This window comes from Xiphophorus couchianus, chromosome 22, assembly GCF_001444195.1.
Source record: "Xiphophorus couchianus chromosome 22, X_couchianus-1.0, whole genome shotgun sequence".
NCBI classification, from domain to species: domain Eukaryota; kingdom Metazoa; phylum Chordata; class Actinopteri; order Cyprinodontiformes; family Poeciliidae; genus Xiphophorus; species Xiphophorus couchianus.
The window spans coordinates 861,609-884,519 of record NC_040249.1 but is presented as its reverse complement, the minus strand read 5'-3'; the positions used below and the strand labels follow the sequence as shown (position 1 = coordinate 884,519).

The 22,911-nt window shown below is 37.6% G+C and overlaps 1 protein-coding gene across 16 annotated transcripts in view; it reads left to right on the top strand.

Annotated features, from left to right (window-relative positions):
* The window catches only part of LOC114137625 (B-cadherin-like), a 113,336-nt gene that overhangs the window by 77,507 nt on the left and 12,918 nt on the right, over nucleotides 1–22,911 (top strand). The window contains exons 1-5 of one of the 16 annotated variants that reach the window (XM_028006373.1): nucleotides 14,529–14,912; nucleotides 16,936–17,041; nucleotides 18,056–18,144; nucleotides 19,450–19,483; nucleotides 19,616–19,647. The exons of 12 other annotated variants lie outside the window; for them this stretch is intronic. In XM_028006373.1, the coding sequence (XP_027862174.1) occupies nucleotides 14,862–14,912; nucleotides 16,936–17,041; nucleotides 18,056–18,144; nucleotides 19,450–19,483; nucleotides 19,616–19,647 (312 nt within the window). In that variant the 5' untranslated portion in view covers nucleotides 14,529–14,861. Of the gene's footprint in view, nucleotides 1–14,528; nucleotides 14,913–16,935; nucleotides 17,042–18,055; nucleotides 18,145–19,449; nucleotides 19,648–22,911 lie in introns of those variants that run through there. 3 more of the 16 variants (XM_028006364.1, XM_028006376.1, XM_028006374.1) reach the window with 3 other exon arrangements.

Here is a 22,911-nt window from a genome sequence, read left to right as displayed (position 1 = left end):
CACACACACACACACACACACACACACACACCTTTTTTAAAGCACCTCATAAAGAGGAAGAGGTAAAACATTATGTGGTTAAATGCATTAAGCTAAAGTAGCTCAGCTTCTGCTTGTAGCTCTGGTTTCCATGTCTGCTTTAAAATAGATTTTTGAACCAAACAGTTTTATTTTGTCAGCGTTGGTTTGATGCCTTTCTTTATTTGTCTGTCAAATCTGTTTTCAAACAAAGTGATGTGAAATAATTTTCATATATTTGCATTAAAATGTTCTGTCAAATGTTTATCTCATTTTCATTTGCAGACTTCATTTTAATGTTTTATTCTTTAACGTAACTTTATTAAACCGCAAATAAAAGAAGCAAAGCATTTGACGGACATTTCTACAAACATAGATACATTTCAGATCTATTGCGAAATGAAAGAATGATTTAAAAAGTCACCAGTAATTTAAAGAAAACTAGATTTCCTTGTCATTATATATTCATATTTTCTTTTTGTTATTTGTCAAACTCTTTTCATTTAAGCACAGAAAACATAAAACCCTGTCAGCACCTTGGCATTGATTACTGATTACTTTAAATGCCGTCAAAGGGACAAAAATAAACAGCTGCTGCTTAACTGCAGAAGTTTTTCTCTCTTTGCACAGAGAGTCAGCCAGCCTTCCATCTGCAGACACACATGACGTGCAATAAACAGTTTTTGACCTGAATGCAGCCATATTAACCAATGTTCATTCTGAAACCTGCTGAGATTTGTCTGAATTCTCATTTGTTCTCTAGGTGAGTAAAATCACTTCTGTGTCTACAGTAAATAATTCTGTTCACTTTTATGCAAATTTTGATCTTCTGGTTTTTAAACCTGGGCCGGTGAGCATCAGGTTTCTCTAACTGTGGACTTACTTTAATTTCAGAGTGCAAGCAGACTTAAAAACTTTAAAACTCGCACGTCATGTTTTCAATTCACTCAGTATCAGTATGCAGCACAAACTCACTCATCATCTCAAGGTACTTTTATGCGACAATTAAATCGCATTCTCTATATTCATATGTGTGCAAGCATGTGGCGACGATGAACAGTTGATCGCATCGAATCAGAACATGTTAGTAGATCCAGCTTGAACAAACAATGGACACTCGATCTATAAAGATATTCCTGTGATCTAATGAAAATAAAGTTCAAGCTCTTGGTCGTAGAATAGAATAGAATAATAGAATAAAATATACTTTTATTGATCCCCAGAGGGAAATTGTTTGTTTGTTGACGAGCTACTCCATCCAAAGTGTTAAATATTAGTAAGTACAAATATAACAATAAGTGATACAGCATTTCTAAAAGAAATATATGCATAAGTGTAAAATTGTAAGTAATTTAAATGTGGCCTCAATCTAAAATAAATAGATAGAATTGAAAAAAAAAAAGTATCTAGCATGTACATGGAGATATACCAATCAACAACTTAGATTTAAAGACACTCAGAGTTGGACATTGTAAAGTCTGATGCCTACAGACGGGGCAGAAATGTTTCCCCGTGTCGCTTTGTGGTGCGTGTTGTTGCTGTCAGGCTCTGGTTAAAGTTCCTCCTGCAGCAGGTCAAGAAGTGGATGAGACTCGTTGTCCATGACGATCTGCACCTTGGTCAGGATCCTTCTCTCTGACACCATTGTTTAGAGTCCAGCTTCACTCCAACAACCTCACTGGCCTTGCGGGTCAGTTTGTTCAGTCTGTTGGTGTCCTCCACTTTCAGCCTGCTACAGGTTACCGCTGGCAACCACAGACTCATAAAACATCCTGAGCAAGGTCCGGCAGATGTTGACGGACCTGAGCAAGTAGAGGTGACTCTGGCCCTTCCTGAAGAGAGCGTTGGTGTTCTTAATCCAGTCCAGTTTATTGTCAATGTGGAGTCCCAGACACTGTCCACACAGAACGGACAGAATGGATGGATCAGGAATCACTGACATCCTGGTTCTCCTCTTCACAACCACCACCAGTTCTTTGGTTTATGTCACATTGAGCTGCAGGTGGTTCAGCCCACACCATGTGACAAAGTTGTTTGCAGCAGCCCTGTACTCAGCCTCATTACACTCACTGATACACAATGACACAAAATGAAAATGACCATCATCACTACATTTGTAGGAAAGAAGGAAAAGTTGTGAAACATCCCAGCCAGGCAGCAGCGTGAGAGCGTTTGTCATGATGCGTTTGTGTTTGTCTGTGGGAGGAACTGGAATACTTCACATAACAGATGACATCATGAGGTGAAATGACTTGGTAGAAATAATGGCGCAATGTCCCTTGACCTCAAACAGAAATATAAAGATTGGGCTTCAGTGCTCAGAAAAAGTGACAAATCCACATTAACACTGATCTGGAGATTTTACAGAGTGTTTGAAGTTAACAGTTTAAAATTTATTAACACCAATTTGTTTGTTTTTAAATATTAACTCTGATAAATGATGTGTTAGGAATGAATTTAATTCCTCTTAATGTCAAGAAGTGTATTAAAATGACCGTCCTGTCAAAACGTGCTCATGCTTTGCTCTGGTCAGTTCTGGTCCAGAGAAGGACATTCACAATTTACTCACATCCCAGAAATGTTTGGTTAAAATGTAATGATGAGATAAAACATCAACCCAGGTCCATCAGCCTGAGTGAGGATCCTGACCCAGAAGACGATTCTCAACAGAAACTGCGTTACCTGGCCTATTTCAAGGACATCAGCTTACTTGGAAAAGGTCAGGAGACATTATGGGAAGCTGTGACCTCTGGATGTAAATCTATATTTCAGCAGATCTACACTGTGAAAAATCTGGACACTGGATATAAAGCATGTGGTCTGATCCTGTTATTGTCTTTGTTGTCATTTTGCATAAATGATGCTGAAAATGCTGATGTATTAGCCCAACCTCTAACCTGACCTATGACCCCTACACGTGTCATACATTGGCCAGAACGTTGACAAACTATTGGTGGAAAGAAACCCACATTGTTTGCCCCAAGTCCATCCAGTTTAAACCAAATATTGAAGAAATGGATGGAAATTACTGAATGTGAAAAAAGTAAAATAAAAAATAAAAAAAATGCAAAGAAAAACAAACAAACACTAGAACAGTGATTGCTCTCTTTGTTCTGGCATCTAGCAAAGATAAATCATTTGATCTAAATCTGGCTAACCTAAAAAGGAAAGTTTAATGTCAAGAAATGAGAAAAAAACATCTACTTTCTGTATTGAACATTACAGGTTCAGTGTGTAACATTTATACACATATTGTTTGTTGTTTTCATAGAAAGGAAGCCTCCATGTGAGGAGGTACATTTTGAAAATAAAACACAAACCAAACATTCCTTTTTTTCTATTTTTCACCCTCATAAACTTAATAAATGTATTATTTGTTCTGCAACATATTGTTAGGTTTTTCCACCCTCTGCTCAGCTTCAGGAACATTAATCTGACTGACTGGGCTGGACCTGCTTGTTAAGGTGAAGCTTCTCTCTTAATGTTATTGATCCCAGCGACAGACTGCCACGGTCTGTTTATGCTTTTACAAAATGGGGCCCGTTAATTCTACTTCCTCTTTCTTTGCTGTAAGCTGATCTATTGACTGCTGACTATCTGAACGATCATTTAAAGGAAGACCTGAGTCAGTCCTCAGATAACATCCAACTTGTTTCTGAAATCACTCCACACTGGGTTTCATGTTACACAAATACAACAGTAAACGTTTTCCAACATAAAACCAGTTTAAATCAAATGGTTCTGGTTGGTAAACCCGAGTTAGTTTACAGCTGATGATTTTGGTTCTGGACCCAGAGATTTTTCATTCTAGCTATTTTTTTTTTCTGACTCATCATTAAGACATGTTGCTTGTTTTCAGCTAAATGCTAATCAGAGACAACATGTATCTCATACTCCCTGCTGAGAAATACATTGTATTGCAAAATAAGAGAAGTCACTGGCCAGAAACTAAGCAGGAACTTTCGGTTCACACAGCACAACTGACAGACTCAGAATCACAAGCCCCTTCAAGGCGACAGACAGGAAGTTGCATAATGGAAGACTGTCATCGAATCATATGGTCACTCATTCGTGACCTTACAAGTCTTCTGGGAATTTTTACCACTGAATTTCTGCACATGTCCTGATGAGGTTTTTAAATCTATTTATTAATTAAAAATAACAGGAGCAACTTGTTGTTGGAGCTCAGCAACAGTCAGCTGCTTCTCTTGTTCTGACGGCCTTACTGTTCACAGACTCAACAGAATTAGGGATCGAGTTTGTTGTGAAAACACGTTTCAAAGAATCTCGTTTGACCAGCATGCCTCACATAGTAAGACAAAAATAATACCAGCTAGTTTCAAGATTTGCGTAAAATGAATGTATATTTTTTTGGATGTATTTTGTCAGAGGGAATAGAATTGGAACTGCACACAGAATTTATACCAACTTGAAATCCTTGTCCCTGCGTAGGCTTTTCTATTCATAACATAGAGCGACGATGATCATAACAAAAGGTCATTATGAAGTACGTTAGTTAAATAAATACTAAATAAATAATCAGCACAGGAGAAAAAGCTAAATCATGTAAAATTTATACATTCTTTACAGTAGCAAACAACTGAAAGATCAAAATAAAATATTCATAATTACCCTATTAATATTAGTTACTTATATTTGTAATATCATATAAAGTTAGAATATACATGACATAGTCAATGATCCCAGATTTCATTCTGATTCAGTCTATTTCAATAAAAGTCCAGTCAGGTCAGCTCTAAGATGTCTACAAAAAAGATTCAGAGACATTTTGCTTTTATACTCGCAAATACAAAAGTTCTATTTTCAGTTTCCTCCTCAACAGAACTGGATGGTACTTGGGGCTTCATAGGGACGTTTGGTGCCTGTGTCTCTTCGGCCTGACGGCGCCTCTTTGTCTGGGGTATGGCTGCTCTGTGGGGGTCCATGGTGTCTGTCTGCCTGGGGCCACTGTTGCCTCCAGGAGCCAAAGCTAACTGCTCCCTGCTGCTTCCTGGTTTCTACGTTTTGTCTCACAGTTGTAGCAACTTTGCATCTCCAAGTGACAAATGATCCACACATCCAAAACAGTTTCATCTGCACATCTGCTCGGCACACAAATACACGTTCAGTCACCCAAACTGTTTAAATAGTTAAAACGTCTCAAGGTCGTTCAAACACAGAAATGTGGCCAGTCTTCATTTCATGAAGTAAATTAGGCCGTTATGATGTCATGATCACTGGTTCAAATTTACTCTGCATCCCCAGAACTAGAACCAAACATGGAAGCAGCATTCAGTTTTTTGTGCCACACTAATTTGGAGGAAACTTCCAGAAAACTGCAAAACATCCGAAACACCTAGTTCCTTTAAATCAGAGGTGCTCAAGTCCAGTTCTTGAGATCTACTACAACGTTAAGAGGCGTCCCTCCTCCGATACCCTTGAATCAAATGAACGGCTCGTCACCAGGCCTGTACAGAGCTAAACGACGCTGATGAGCCATTAGACTCAGGGGTGCTGGAGAACGGAGAACTTCTGAAAGCTGCAGGATAGTAGATCCTGAGGACTGGACTTGGGCCAACCTGCTTTAAATCAAGGCTAAAATCCCATTTGTTTGGTCAACAATAACTGGAACATGGTCCGTTTTAAACTGTGATCTTTTCTGTACTTTCTTTACAGTGTAACGTTTCTGATTGTTTGATGTTTTCATCAAGTAAAACTCTTTAAACTGCCTTGTTGCTGAAAAGTGCGTCATTGCCCTTCTCCTTTCTGCAGAGTAGAGCTGCTCTGGAACAAGTACCAGGTTCTTCATGGCCTGAAATACTGAAACTGGACACGAGGAAAAAAAAAAACACATTTTAATGACTCATCATGTGAAAGACAAATGTTATCACAGTCACACCCAAAGATTTCTACTGGCTTGTAACATTATCTGTGTTATATTCTGTCTGAAGTTGATAAAGTTGTTCAGAATAACATTATTATCCATTTTTTATTCCCTTCAGACATTGGCTCTTCATGTTTTTGCAATCATTAATATTCCTGAAATTAAGAGCATATTTCCTGCACAGCTGTTTATTTTGCAATTTGACTGCATTATGTCAAATTGAATTGTATTTAATTAGATATAAATCTGTCTGTCTGATTAAACTGTATGTGTATGAAATGAACATTTTCATTTTACTGAGTATGAATTGGACAACAAGGTTCTTTGAGATGATTTTTCTTAATTAATTGACTAAACTTACTTGAATTAAAATCCTTTTCTACTTTGTGACAATTGTGACTAATCTATTCCTTTTTTCCCCTAAGAGTGAAACTCCCACTAGTCGCCTTCATCTGATCAGATGTTATTTGTATGACTGGATTCTGGTAACTTTGGATTAAACAAAGAGTAAAAAAAAAGAAAGCTGGTGGGAAACTTTCCAGAGGCTTTTAGGATAACAGGAAAACTTTATCACATGTGGATTAGGCATAGAAAGAAGGAGTGGCTGAAACAGTTACGAGAAGCAGCTCTTATTTCTCTTCCTCTGTACGATGTTCACCACAAGTTTAATGCAGCTGGCAGCACAAAGCAGCACACACACATTCCACTCGGACTTTGACTGGGCCTGTCTGGCGCAGAAACACGACCCAGCCTGACATCGGCTCACGTCAGACATATCGAGGTTTTAACTGTCTCAACTTGCAGCTCTTCTTCAGAACGCTGTTCGTCTCTGTGCACTCATGACCTCAGGTCATGTGACTGTGTTTAGGTGAAACCACTGATAATGCAAACTGCTTCACTGCCTTGAATCTTTGATGGAAACTAAAAGCTTGTGAGGAGCCTAATGATGAGCTTTTAACAGGAAGTGCTGTGTTACTGGATGATCAAAATGCTTTTATCCTCCTGTCAGCTGGAGATGTATAGATAAGTCCCTCTATGTGGACGAACGGACTTCCCCACTGAGCTTTTCCAGCAACGTCCCCTCATTCAAACATCACTAGGCACCAACAGGGTACTTTACCTTCACAGTCACTTCTCACAAAAGTGCAAATATATCACTTCTTTTTACAAAAGTATACATTCAGAATGTTTGGCTTTTTGGTTTTGCTTTTATTTACAAGTTCTCCAGTGCTTCTCTGAATTAGTTAAGAAATAAAATACACACTATAGTAATAACAGGATTACTGTAATTATTACAGAGAAAACAACTCTAGGTGAAAATTTACTAAAAGTGAGTATGCTGCCCTCACTATGTGAAAATAAGCATCAATCTAAAATCATCACGTCAAGACACATGTCAAAAGGATTCACATATTACACATGTCAAAAGGATTCACATATGGGTCTCTGTGTTGTCCTGTAAACAGACTGGCCGCCTGTCCAGGGTGCATGACTGCTGGAGAAAGACACCAGCTTCCTCATCACCCTGCAGGAATAAGTAGGTGTAGAAGGCAAATGAACGATGAATCATTTCAACATGTTCACCGCTAATAATGTGACATATATGCAGTGAAATTCATCTGAAATACAGACAAATTTGTAAAAGGCAAAATCTAAACAAAAGCAATAAATATAACTGCAACTGTACAACATCATTAACACACCCTAAGCCAATACTTTGTTAAACCAAAATCTGATTTAACTTCAGTTTTCAGTTTGTTGTACATACTGTCCGAACGCTCCGCCTTGATTTGGTTACATTTGTCCACTTTGCCTCTCAGACTGTGATGACTCCTCTTCTCCAGTTTCTTTTTCATGTGACCACAGATTTCCTGTCAGATTTAGTTGCTATCTAGGCCCATTCCATTGCTCTCATTTTCTTCTAAAGAAGCCATTTTCCTTTTAATTTTGACATATGCTTGGACTCAAATCTTCAGTCTCAGCTTTCTAGCAGACGCTTGAAGGTTCTGGACCAAAACTGTCCAATTAAGAGTTATTTATTGTTTCCTCCACTTCCCAAAGGTGTAGTCATTCTTTACTAAAGTAACCCCATGATGCTACCAGCACCATGTTTCACTCTGGGTACTGTTTTCTGTTTCCTTTCTTTCTTTCTTTCTTTCTCTCTTTCTTTCTTTCTTTCTTTCTTTCTCTCTTTTTATTTTTTTTTGTCCTCTGGAACAAAGACAACACATCGTTTGGAAGTGTAGCCAGAAATACCAGTTTAGTTTCTTCAGACCATAACATGTTTTTCTGCATGGTTTCTAGGGGGTTTTACTGAGACCTGGATTTTTCTTGTCCTGCATGACTATTTTGTCAGCTAAAGCTATGAAAAATATGCAGAATAAATTAGTAAAGCCAGAATAAGTGGCGTAGATTGATGACAAGTAAAACATTTCAACCAACAAATATAAACAAGATTAAAACTTTTGTTCACAGGGGATGAAATCTGATTAAATTAAGATTTAATCAGGGTTAAATTTCCATTTTAATCCTGTGAAGAGTGTGATTAAAGCTACATGAGAATGTACTATAACTGAACAGTCTGTCAAATAACAGGATTCTGTCTCTACTTTATCTTTTGTCAGTTATAGAAAGTTTTAGCAGTGTTATGGTTAAGCCACATTTTAGTTGATCTTTACTTAATTTAAGACCCTCCATTTCTTGGAGAATTTGTAACATCTCTATAAACGATGGCTTCAGCTAAAGGATGCAAGGAGCAAACAGGAAAACCCAACCAGGACAGCTGAACCTTACGGTTGATCACATGATCAATAACTAATGGCACATCTGATCCCCATAACACTGAATGCTACATTTTTATTAAATGGTGTTGCAATAAAGTATTAGTTTAGGCGATGCAAACATTGGTAAAACAAACAAAAAAAAAAAGATGTAAAATATTTTTGTACACCCTTACACATGAAAAGACATTTTCAAATCCACGTTAGTGAGGCACAGAATATACTCTTAGAAATACTTTTCACAAGCAAAAAAAAAGAAGAAGACTATTCCAAGAACAAACATCACTACGACTGTAGGACGAGCCGACAAAGTGAAAAACTGACTTCAATCTGCACATGAAGCAGCAGCTCAGCTTGACTTGGCCTCCTGCGCCGCCTCACTCGTCTCACCTCATGTTGTGAAATATCTTATTTGTGGAAACCAAAAAAAACAGGAAGAGAAACTAATCTTCATGAACGGGAATGTGTACCAGATATATGAATATATTTCTACATGCGCAGGTGTGCAATCAGGTGCATAAGATTAAAAAAGTCGAAAACAGGGAACGGATAAACAAAATTCTGACTTTATCCGAGTTGAACTTTGGTGTTTAAAAGGGAATTAACATTCACCGGGTTTAGTAAAGACTCTGTTTTGCAAACTAGCACATTCACAGAGCAGCATATCTTTTAAAATATGTTCTGTATGGAAGAGGAGATGTGCTCAGTGGTGTTTCCTGCTTCTGAGTTTATGAGATTGTTCTCTGTTTCAAGCAGAAACTGCAGGCTTCTAATCATTGACCAACTGGTTAATAATTGACATAATATGTGAGTGGTAGCCCTCCCTAATGGCCTTGACAGAGAGAAAGAATCCCACAAGCTGTGGAAGGCATGAGAGTAAACTGTAGGGTTTCAGATCCTGATCCAACACTCCGGTTATACAGGAGTATTCAGGAAGTTGTTGCAGAGCAGAGGCTGAAAATGATCAGTCATAATGTTTCACATGACACAAATAGAAACCAAATTAAAAATAACAAATAAAATCTCTAACAGAAAATAGATGAGCTGAGGCTGAGAGGCTCAGGGAGAGCTGTGGAATTACACCATGCATCATTAGTCTACCAGAAATGTGTACATTATTCCTAATTTTTTAAATGTACTTGTGTTCTGCTGCCCAGAACAAAAAATGAAAACAGTCCCTTCCTGTTTCTCCCCGAGGCGACCTTTGTGCAGTTACTCATTGACGGGGAATTTTGGTGAAAGCTGGTAGCAAAAATAATCTCCAACTGCACAGTGAGGCACGTTTCAGGAAATGGTGCCTGTGAACTAAACACACTGTTTGAAGAATTGCGCGGAGTAAACATGAAACACAAATCAAGACGAGACGTGGTGGGAGGGGGGAAGACGAGCGTTCAGTGTTCAATGCACACAGATCCATGTTTTATTTGTGCAATGTGACAACACAAAGGTTTGTGTCCTTTCTCTTTGTTTTTGTTCACTTCTTTTCCTTCCACAGTAAACATAACTTTATCTTCCTCTAATAAAGGATTTATATCTTAAAGCATGAAGAACATGTTTCACACTCTCTGCCCAGCTGCCTTGTGTGTTAATAAACCGTAAAGAAATCCAAGTGGAGTCTGAATGTTGTTGCACATTCCAACAGGATAGTGAAAGGACAAGGTGGCTTATTGAAGGGAAAAAAGGAAAGAGGAGTAAAGGGAGAAGAATATAATGATGATAGAGGGATTGTGTCATTATCAGAACTCGGGCCGACACTCTCAGGCAGGTGCAAGGTCAGCGTTGTGTGTGTGATCTACTGATAGGGAGATTCTTTTTTTGTGGAGTGAGGAAGTTGTGGTTCTGCAAGCTTCAACCAAAGCTGAAACTTTGATAAGTTGCACTATCAAAGCTTCAGCCAACAGACAAAAGTAAAACACTTGATCAACAATTAGCGAAACCTCACTCTCAATAAATTCACACAACCGTAATCAGAAAAACCTGTTTGGCAAAACCTCAGCAGGTTGACCTCTGAGGCTCCAGGACACGCCCAGCTGGTGCTCCATTTCTGCTCAAGCAAAACCAGCAGAGGGTTTTGAACGTTCGCACAAGTGATTATTTCAGCTTTGAAAAATAAAATATGTTTTGATGACACCAAGCTTCTTTAATGTATGCAGGATAACAAATCTAATGCTGGAGGAAGGGGGGAGGAGGGGGGGCAGCAGAGTAGGCAAGCTTTTACTTTAATATAAATACACAAAGAAACATTTATGTAAGCTTTCAAATAAAATAACCACGTTTATTAACACAAAATAAACAATAAGGACAGTGGCACACAAAATGTTGGTAATTATGCTCAAATCTGTATAAACTTTAGCTCATAGGTTGCAGAAATCTAAGAATCTCATGATTCCAATCTCTTAAATGCTAAATCAATCCATTCAGAGCAGCAATGATAATATTACTCAAGTAAAAAAGTACAGTGCAGTAAAATTACCCAGATGAGTACCTTTTTTTCCCAAAAAAAACTTAGTGAAGTAAATGTTACCAGAACTACCAAACATTGTTAACTTAAAATATCAAAATGTCTTTGATTTCTATGTTGCGTACGATTAAAATGTATCAAGATATTTTAGGTTTGTCCTGCTTAAATCACGCAACTTCACTTGTTTTTATGTGCTGCAGATTCTTTTGACGCAGTTGGTTTGCATAGATTTTAGTAAACACAACCTGTTGTCCTTGAACGTTGATGTGTTTGCTGTTAAAAAAACATTAAATTATAAATTCCTCTGTGATAACAGGATTAAGTTTACTCAAAATTAAAAAAAAAAATAAAGCTAAGCCTGTCTGAAAAATCTTATTCCGCTAAATGTGTGAGGTGGATTGAAAACAAAATGCCTTTTTTTTTTTTTTAACAGTGTTACTTAAAGCTGCAAAATGTAACTTTGATCAAATTCAGGGGTTTTTTCACATTTGTTGAAATTGTCACAGAATAGCATGAGGCAGATAATCTGTGTGAGGATCGGATTCCTCCGCTGTCGCTGTCTGAAGAAATGATGAATGGCCTGAACATTATCAGCCTCGTACTATGCTGTCACGACATAGTGACAGTTTTAACAAATATGTAAATAAAACATCTTTACAAAAGTGACATAGTGCAGCTTTACACTAGCCTGTAAAACTTCACTATTTTCAGAAATGTATTTGTTAATTTAACGGCCTTTATTTAATAATACTTGAGCGTCATTAAATGATTTCACGTACCAAATGTGCTACAGTAGCAAAGGAGTAAAATCTTCGAATGATAAAAATGTTGCATTTTTCTGCTTAGTTTCTTAAAACATAGCAATTTCATTGACATTTGTTTAATGTTGCAAAGAGAAAAAAAAGATATTAAAGAATTCATCGTGGGAAAAAAACGACAATCTGGTAAGACCTTGAACTGGCTGTTTTCCCTGCTACGTTATGAATCCTTCACATCGGAGGCAGTTTTGCTCTTTCTGCTTCAGTGCTTCACTTCACAGAGAGTTCAGTGATGTTTTGCACAGGTCATGCAGCATTCACATCAGGTTGAGGTCTGGACTTTAACTACGCCATTGCAACACCTTAAATCTTTTTGTTTTGAGTCAGTTTGTCATGATAGCCAACATTTTTTTGGCTATCATGATGAAAATATTGATCCCATTAAGCCAACATTTTTCTCCCTCTTCTTTATTTTTTTTTTCCATCATCAGAATGTAATAATTACTCCACTGCAGCTTAGAAATGGATTGTATGTGGAACTTAAGACAGCAACAGCAGTAAATGCTCACTTTTACAGCGATGACAATTATACTTACTAATACTTATTCTGCCACTTACAATTACATTCAAAAGAGTGAGATCCCTTCACATGTAATGATTGTTAATTGAATTGGAATCCAATTGAATTTTTTGACTGCATATTAATGCTGTTGGTTTTTAGTAATATCCAATCTAAAATCTTATTTTAAAGTTGTTTCAGTTAGCATGAATCTGAAATTGGTGCAAATTGTTAAACAGATACATTTCTTTAGGTTTAGGGATTTTGTTTTAAGAACAGGATATTCATAGGAGGGTAAAAGAAATTGCTGCCTAGACATTTTTGGATGTGTTTTTACATGCTTAGACTAAAAGGAAGTGAATCACTCAACCTTTAAACTCAAGAAGCTCTAAACTGGAATTTGACACTGCTGTCTTCCTCCCACTCTTCCCACTCATTCCTCCTCCTGTCTTGTCCCTTTCCCATCACATCTTCCTTAATCTGTCTAATGACTTTAGATTGATCGTTTGTTTCTTTCCTCTTTTGTTTGCGTGTGGAAAAGAGGAATGACTGGTGAGAGATTGTGTAACTTGACTGCTCTCCAAAAACTCCCCTTTTTTCACTCAAAGGTTTTCAGTATACAACAGGTTAATAATGGCAGCAACATTCCATCAGCGTTTTACAAATGGACTCTCCAAACTGACTATTTTGACGTAGTAAAACTCAGAAATCTTAATTCTAATTGAAAGTTTCTATCACCTCATAATTTTACCCCCCTGAAATGACAAGTTTGAGACCCAACCAGTCAGCCCACATGAGGTGTGCTCCACTAAATGGAAATATTAAACATTAGCATTTTTTTCTCAATCCATGCATTAAATGTACTTGTAAGTAAAATGATCACTTTTTCATATTTTATTTTTCTAGATTTTAATAGAGAAATATAATGACATTTTGGTGTAAAACAAACTCCGGTTTATTTCACTTAGAGCTGAGCAGTTTTGCAAACAAACAACTTTGCTTCTTTATCTGGTGAGTTTTCAGACATGTCAAGTTATTTGTTTTTTCTTTCCAAAAAAAATAGAGAGAAGAGAGATTTAATTTACTTTTGTTGGTGTTTCTGGAGACTTTAAAATGAATATGAACTTGTTCTATGGATCATGTTTAATGGAGAAAAAACTGAACTGGACTTTCTGGGGCGCCATTCAGTCGCCTCACTTTCTGATTGGCTACACGTCACATTTGACTTTGATATCAGATCAGGACAATCCAACATGTTGAATATTCCAGATTTTAGATCCCAGTGTCCTTCTGAGTGAACCAGATCACTTATATGTGACATGGCCAGAATATCTCTGAAAATTATTATGAGAAGAACCATCCTGATAATCTGTGTGTCCTTCAGATTGTCAGAAGAGGAAAATCAGGTGAAAAAATCTGCATTAAAAATCTTGCAGTGTGAACTAAGCATAAACTTCCTGTAGCAACTCCTTTAACCTGAAGGAGGTAAGATTAACCTGAGAGTCAACACCTAAAAATCTCTGCAAGGACAAGAAACACAACTCAAACCAGGGACAACAACAAAGCAAGTGTGGCAACGGTCACTGAACTGGCAACCCCATGGCAGTAGCCATGCCATACAGACCACCAATAATACTCCACAATAACAACCAACCACTTTTCTTTTGATGAGTGTTTTCTATGTAAATACACGTTCAGTCAACTAAAACTTAATGAAAACTCTGTGTTTGTTTTCCGGACGTTTCCTGGATGCCAAAAAGTATGCTCCTTTTTATGTTTAATGAAAATGGGGAACTTGAAACTTCAGCTACTTTGACAGCTTTAAAACGTCAATATGTTTATAGTTTTAAGTTTGAGTCTAATGACCCAGTTATTGTTCTGTTTATATTTACATTATATTCATATGCTAATATGATTTGATATGTGGTTAGTCAGAAATAGGATTGTGATTGTGTATGTGGGTGTGTGTATGAGTGGGAGACAGAGAGAAAGAGAAAGAGGAGGCGGATCTTTGTTGGACAAATTGTCAGTTAAAGGAAATGAGACTAAATGGAGAGCAGCTCACTGAAGTTAGACAGGCTCACTGTCTACAGTGAATCACATGGATGCCACAGACCGTTATCTTCTGTAAATCTGCGAGCTTGTCTGAAGAGAAAAGTGAGCGAAACTTCTGGTCTCTCCTTCCTCAGGTGTGGCGCTTCATGACTATAAGAGGAAGTCGGATCAGGACGCACCTGTGAGCTGACGTCACACTGAGCGTACCTGAATCAGCTCGCGGAACTGATCGCATTCAGACGCTGAAACTACTTACAGAGTACAGAAGGGGAGACGCTTCGCACCGGAATACAAAGAAAGTTGTTTTTTTCTACGAGAAGGATTTTCTAAGAGGCTTCAAACACAAATGGGGACCGCCTGGTTTGCGGTTTTGGGAGTTTTATTCGTCATTTTCCAGGTAGGAGTTTTTTCCCGCTGTTTTGACTTTTATTTAAAATATTGTTTCGACATGTTTTGCTATTGGTTATATCTGTTACTTTGAATGTTTACTGTTTATTTACTTGTGTTGCTGTGCAGTTTTTCAAAGAGCGTTTAAAAAGGCTTTTAGGCTTTTGGCTTAATTTGGTTTTAGTTACGGCTTCTTGTCGATGTTGTGGGTAGCTATAAGGAGGTTCTTGGGGTGACTGTGAAGTTAAAGGTGAAGGTGGACGAAAACTATCCTGACTTCACAAGCAGACGGTTGCTCTAAACTAATTGCTTAATGAATAATTATCGTTGCGGTGTATAACAGTAAAGTAGTGCCTCGCCCTGTTTCCGTCGGTGACGTTGACTGCAGGCTGAGTCGCCATGTTGGATTTTTTTTTAAATTAAAACTGAGGTCCCATCAGGGTCTCCTTCCACACGGCAGGTGACGTCACTATAGACTTTCAAACAGTAGAAATTTGTTGTTTGAACTATTTAAAAAATTTTTTTAATAACTATCATTGTACAGAACTAATTACACAAACACTCGAGACCTTCTTAAACAGTAAAAACACAATTTCGTTAAAACATTTCAAACACGAGACTGGAATACAAAGCTAATATTAAATGCAAACAATGGTTAATTTAATTAACATTGGTTTAAAAAATAACGTTTAAGCTGCTTTGTGTGAAAAAAGTAATTTGATAAAAGTTGAAGTTCTTTTATAAACGAGATATGAATATTTTATTGTAAACAGCTTTATAGTGCAAGGCATTCTGAGAGGCTGGCTGGATATAAATGTACTGTTTCGTTTTATAAACCTAAAACACATTAGAACAAGAGGTGGTTTGTAGTTGTTTCTATCACTGTTGTGAAAGATAAAATAATTGTGATAAGTCAGTCACCAGGTGTTGGGAGTGAAATTTACCTGAGTCTGTTTACTAATCCAAAACCAATGGTATGGTTAGAAATATAACTTGTAAATGTAGCATCTACATTTGGGAATAAGATTGAATGTAAGAATTGCTTCTGTTTAGTCTCACAACTGGAGGAAATTGAAATGACGTCACATTATTGATACCAGTTCGGTTTGATTTTGAAGCAGTATTCAGTTTTTGATGCTGTTTCTTCTGTCGAATATTTTTTTCTGTACAGTTGTATAGTAGCTGGAACATTCCTGTAATGTATAATGTCATCTATGCTTTTGTTCAACTAGCAGACTGAGTTGATTTTTTTCAGCTCTTTGCGGATGTATAACAGACTTGGATCACATCTGATGCAGTGTTTGATGCATGATGCCTCAGTCACATCAAGCCACATAGTAACATAATAAAGTTGTATAGCTGAAAGGAAAAAGAAGAAAAAAAGGACGACAAACCTAACAATGGTCTCTTGTGAAAATATAAAGGGTTAAAATTGATTAATCTGCTGTGTGCCATGGATATGAACTGTTGGATTTTTTTAAATGGCTGAAATCATCAGGAACTGGGTTGGCAGCTTTTAACAGCTGTGGCTAGTTTGTCACCTTTCTGTAACTTCTATGCTAAATATATTTACCCACCAAAAGGTAAAAGAGCTATTGACAACTTCCATCTCTGACTTTTAAAAGTCATGACCATTCCTTTTGATATTCCTGAGACCTTAGAGTTCATTCTGACAACCCCTGAAACATGGCCTTAAGAAACACAACTTTATCATCTGCTGATTGTGAGAACTTATTGGCTTTTTACTATTAATATCTTGAAAAATATTTTTACTCTCTTGCACTAAAGTTATTTCTCTTACATTATTAAAATGAAGATGTTGACACAACATTGTCACTGCTAAGTACTTTCTGTTTGAGCAACATGTTGGCTATTTCTCTGCTGTCTCAAGCTGTTCTAAAATAAAATCTGTTTAATCCACCATCATGACAATTTCCCACTACTGTAGAGCCATTAGTAGTTGTGTGTGTGCATTCTCCTGTTGCACACCTATGATTGCAGGCCTGAATGAAATGCTCATTGTTATCTTCCAGGCCGCGGTTGCAGAGGAGTCATCATGTACGCCTGGATTTGAGTCAGAGCTGTTAATATTCAAAGTGACCAGAAAACACCTGAAGCAAGGCACACGATTGGGCAAAGGTACGGTGAGCCTTCCATGAACAGAATATGTCAATGTCTCGTTTTTATTGCTGTTGTTGGTTTCTAATACTACTTGTGTTTTAGCTTTGAAGGATTCATTTTGTGAAGCTATCGAGTAGTTGTTCAGTTCTCGTGTTGTACTCATTCCTGCAGCTCAGGTAATCTTCAGTCAGGTTTCTACTTGTCCCTGAACTTGTTCTGCTGGCTTTTCAAATGGTGTTGCACACACTGAACAAAAACTGGCACAAAGTAGAATTAGGTTCTATGTTTGTCTTGTGTACATTCTGTTGCTTATTGCTTGGAACATTTATTTTAGCTATCACTTTGTTTGACTCGTTTCATCTGCTGTTACAGCAGAATCATTTTATGTTGGGCCCTGATTGTGATAATCCATGCACTGCTTCTACATTTCAGCTCCACTTAACAATGGGAACTTGTTTTGCAGACTTTTCCGTGACTTTTTCATTCCCAAACAGACTGATAGAAAGTGGCTAAATGAGTTACATAGTGATACTTGTAGAACTATACATTTGTTGACTTGCAATCCCTGCTGCAAGTCAATGACTTGATGCAGTCTGCTGGGTTTCCTTGAATAGAAAATCTATAAACTAGTTTGAATAATGAACTGAGCTTCATGTGCTGTTCATGTGCTGTTTGATAACTATGTATGTGTGGTTGAATTAAAATGAATGTAGGTGAAGTGCTTTGAGACATTTGTAGTGAATTGGTGTATTAGAAATAAAGGGAATTGAATTGACCGAGTGTAGACTGGACAAAGTCTGAGTTTACAGTAAATATAATGTCGGGTTTCTGAAGAAACTTGTCTATCTGCTCAATGAGAGCTAAAAACTCTCTTTTGATGGCACCTTAAGCATTTAAAGTATTACTTACCACAAGACCTTCCTGCATTTTACTCAAGTATTTCATATTTGCTTGTGAAGTAGCACCTGGGTATTGGTAGCATAACTCAGTTATTTCTGTATCTGAACATTTGTGATTTTTGTTGATTTCCAGTTGGCTTCAGTGACTGCACGGACCGCACCAGATTTCTTTTCACCACAGATGACAGCCGCTTTGTGGTCCAAACAGATGGGGTAGTAACGGTGAGTGACAGAGATATTCAATCCATGTTCACATAAAGATCCTTACAGGTGCACAAGTTACAAAATGTTACATATTTGAGTTTCAGTACTGATGCAAAAGTATGGGCTGATGTACAGTTTCAGGGTAGTTTGAAAAAAAAAAAAACAACACTAATATTGCATTTGTTCCCATCAAACCTTTCTTAAGCCATTTTGTTTCATTTGCTTGCTGAAGCATGCATACCCCTTGAACATTTTCTCATTTTGTTTGCTTGGAACCTCAAAACAAAGTATTTTAGGGAGCAAAGTAGAGCATAATTAATAGAAATACTGCATGGTTTTCAGTTCTGAACTGTGTGGTATGCTCTTGTACTAATACCCCTAAATAAGACCAAATCTAATCAACTTTCTTCAGCTAATTTTTTTAAAATATTTTTTTGCAGTCAAAAATGCTTTAAGTGTAAATGGTACATAGCTATTAAGTTTGTAACACAAAAAATATTGAAATTTTTTGCTTCACCCAGATGTTTCATTCTTACTTCTATGTAAATGCACAGCGAGTGTTGAATGTGTGGACCGAAAAATACAATAAATCTGAAGAATGAAGTATTCTGCTCGTGGATTTCAAAATTGATCAAAATTACATTTGTAGACGTGCTTTCAATACCTCCCACACGCTCTAACTGTACAATAACCCTGCCTCTTACACAGTGCATTCAATGATGGCACAGATCACCTTCATCTTCAGCACTTTTTATGGACATTAAGATTTTCTCCATTGCCAACTTTGCTGTGTCAGTATTTCCTCTGAATTTCGAAGCTCAGTGCTGCCCCCCGGTGGTTACAACACCTAACAATCATTATTAAAATGTAGTTCTCTAAAGGGTGCAGAAGTTGGCCTTAACAATAAAACATCTGTGTGAACACTCTCCAAAAAGGCCACTACAGCCAGAAAAATCTTCAAAATAATAATAATAATAATATTGGACAGCTACAACATGCTGACAGTTACCTGAACGCTTTTCCAGGATATATAACCTACCTGTTGAAAACACTTTGTGTGAAAATGCAACTCAGCCTTTACTCAAGTCATTTTTAACTTTTCTGAAAATAAGGTGATGGATTGCAGGCAAGGGTAAGTGTTGTTAAAATTACAATACTAAGTACATTTTTAAAAGAAAGATTTAAAAAAAATCCTTCTTGTGAGGCTGCTTGTCACAAGCTCAATGAAACAATAGATTTAAGATCATCTTCCTGAAGTCCTATTTTTCAAACCCTCTTCTGACATTAAGCTGTGCTGAAGTTACTGTGATCTTTCTACTCCAGGTAAAGAGACAAGTTGTCCTTCATGAGGGTCACCGGGACTTCTTCATCCACTCCTGGGACTCACAGGGTCAGAAGTTGACTGTACCCGCCATGGTGCTGTATGATGGACATCATCATGGGAATAACCATCCAAATACTGAGCATCACCAAAACGTCCAGCTTCATGATCAGATTGAGATGGACTCTGCCACTAAACAGGTAGGGAAGGCATAGACGTGGTATGATATGGGTCAGAAAATTGTTTTTTATTTTTTTTGTTAAGAATGCAGATTGACATCCTTTTTCAGATTGTCGTCTAAATGGTTTTTGGATTTTATCTAAGAAAAAACTTGATTATGATTGATTTATAGAGGCAATAAATTTTAAAGCCACATACAGCTCAGTGGCAACCGCAGGAGCTTTGGCACTGCCATCCCGTTATAATCAACGTTTTTGCGCCGTTCTTGCACCCGTCCACTAGACGGCACATTTAGCAGCTCTTCCTAATTCCAAATCTTCAGTCTAGTTCAGTGCGAGCCCATCAGCATGTCTTGATAGTTTGGCTGAAAACTGACCTGGTGAATGTGATGAGTGGAGGTCTGTACAGAGATGTAGAAAGTCTGCTGAAGCTGTGACCTTGTACAGTAAGTGGAAGCTGTTGCATTCATGAAGTGCATTGATTTTAGACTTTGTGTTCCACCAGGTCCGTTTGCCAGTTTCAGGACCCGACCAGAACCCCTTAGTGTAAATTACTTTAAAATAATGAGATTTGGTTATATATGAAAACAGGCTTTAATGCTGAAAAATGATCAAATGTTACAAGCCATACATGTCATACAAATGGAACAGATGCAGAGTTACATTCACCGTCCAGCAATGGGGCCACACTGAGCTCACCTTATGGATGAAACCAAGTGAGGCAAAGACTGTAGTGTGAATTTATCTTTTTATTCTTTTCTGCAATCTGTACCCTCCCTTAAGGGTAGTCTAATCAGTTTCAGTCTTTTTACACATGACTGGTGGCAGTCACACATGAACATGGTTATGTAAGCTGCAGTGTGTACGTGTAAGCAGATAGAGGATAAAAGAGAGCAAAACACTGAATCCATAACAGCACCTTGATGTTTCATGGTGAATAGTCAGGTCTTGATGGTTGCCCACATGCTTTGATGTTCAAAAGAGATTTTGATAACTTCTGATCTTCAATACCTCAAGACTCTGTTGAGTGACTCTGGTGTCTATATTTCAAGAGGAATTAGGAATACATGCCTATAAAAGACAAAATGGTGACTTTTATCCGAAATGGAAGACTTCCTGTTGGGTTTTGACCACGGCTCCAAGAGATGTTTTTTGCCCCTTAACTTTTATTTGGCCATGCATTATGAACAAGCTGGCCACGTTTAAAACTGATTGATGGAAATTTCTAGGAGGAGTTTGATCAAATGTGGAGTCTGTTAACGACGAAAATGGGATCAAAGTCACAATCCAAAATGGATTGAAGTGAACCAAATTTTCTACCTCAACAATAAAGGTTAATGAGCAGGGTGTTTTGAAAGTTGCAGAGTGGTGGTGTTGAGCCGTTTGTTATGATTTTTGTGACAATGTTAAAATGCATAAATTTTATGCAGACCTAATGCATCCACCAATTTTGGCAAGTTTTCAGATATGTTTAGGCCTCCAAAAAGCCAATTTGTTTAAACTGAACCATAATGAAAACAGATTACAATAGGCCGGCACAGCACTTCGCTGCTCGGGCCTAAATATAAAATATCCAAGGAAGTGAATACTCTTTGTGGGCTCTGTACTTCTGTAACACTCACACTACCAAAGAGCTGTGTTGTGTTGAACAAATGCTTTTTAAAGCAGAGATGTTTTTCTGTGAAACACTGCCACTTTGTGGCTGTATTTAACATTTCTATTTATGACTGGTTCATTTGTACGGAGCCCTCTAGGGGACATGGGGAATTTTTTTTCTTTTGCGTTCCCTCGCAAAACTTTTGCGTTCCCTCGCAAAACTTTTGCGTTCTCTCGCAAAACCTTTTGCGTTCCCTCGCAAAACCTTTTGCGTTCCCTCGCAATACTGTACTGGTCAGTTATGCAGCATAATTGAACACTGTAAGCCTTTCTTACGGAGGGTGCCGTACTTTATGCTTTAATATAAGGTTATGTGAGGTTTTTCCATGAATGTTAGTATCTTTTTGTGAAATATCTGAAGTTTTATATCCTGCTTTAGGATAGAAAGGCACCACAAACCTACGATATAAACAGAAACGTTTCGTAAGTAGGAAAGAAGTAAAAATACATCCTAATTTGGACAATTTCTGAGTTACCGCGGGTAATAAATCATCTGACAGTTTTGATTGTGTCTCTGTTGTGTTCGTAGTCTGAATGGTTTAAAGAGCTGCTTTCAGTGCCGCTCCATCTTCGCCTTAACAGACATAAACATGCAGGAAAAAATCGATTTTCAATTTGTTTTTTGCACCAAACAGTTTTTATTATTAACAAGTTTTTATTATTAAAAACACAACAAAGTAATGTTGGTAAGGGGCCGCACTGGGTTAACTCGGGGAATTTCATCTGTCCATGTATCAATCAACTCCAAACCTTTGCTTTGTTCTGTCACAATTATCGATTTATTCCTTTTTGATGATCAGGCTCCAAACTTTGCCAGGACTAACCGCTCAAAGCTCACCCGCTTCCTAAAACACACAAAGCCAGTATCCTTCCCATTCATACCTGGTGACGTCACTCCCACGTCGACACACCTAAGTGTCAAAGCCGCTGCTCCTGTCATATCAATAATTACTTATTTCATTCATATGGCTCTTACAGAGCCTCAGTGAAAACTTGTTTATTATTATTAACTGTTTGGTGCAAAACACTGATTGAAAATCGATTTTTTACTGTATGTTTATGTCTGTTGAGGCTAAGATGGAGCGGCACTGAAAGCAGCTCTTTAAACCATTCAGATTACGAACACAACAGAGACACAATCAAAACTGTCAGATGACTTATTACCCGCGATAATAACTCAAAAATAGTCCAAATTAGGATGTATTTTTATTTCTTTCCTACTTACGGAAAGTTTGTTTATATCGTAGGTTTGTGGCGCCTTTCTATCCTAAAGCAGGATATAAAACTTCAGATATTTCACAAAAAGATACTAACATTCATAGAAAAACCTCACATAACCTTATATTAAAGCATAAAGTACGGCGCCCACCGTAAGAAAGGCTTGCAGTGTTCAATTATGCTGCATAACTGACCAGTACAGTATTGCGAGGGAACGCAAAAGAAAAAAAATTCCCCATGTCCCCTAGGTGGCTCCGTACATTTGAACTTCTGGCCCAGAGAAAATTTAAATTAAGAGCTTCATGTCAGACGTAGGCCTGTCGCCGATAAACGGTAAATCAATTAATCGTACGATAAATTAAAACTATCGACGTCATTTTAATTATCGGCATTATCGTCTCTTCCGGCCTT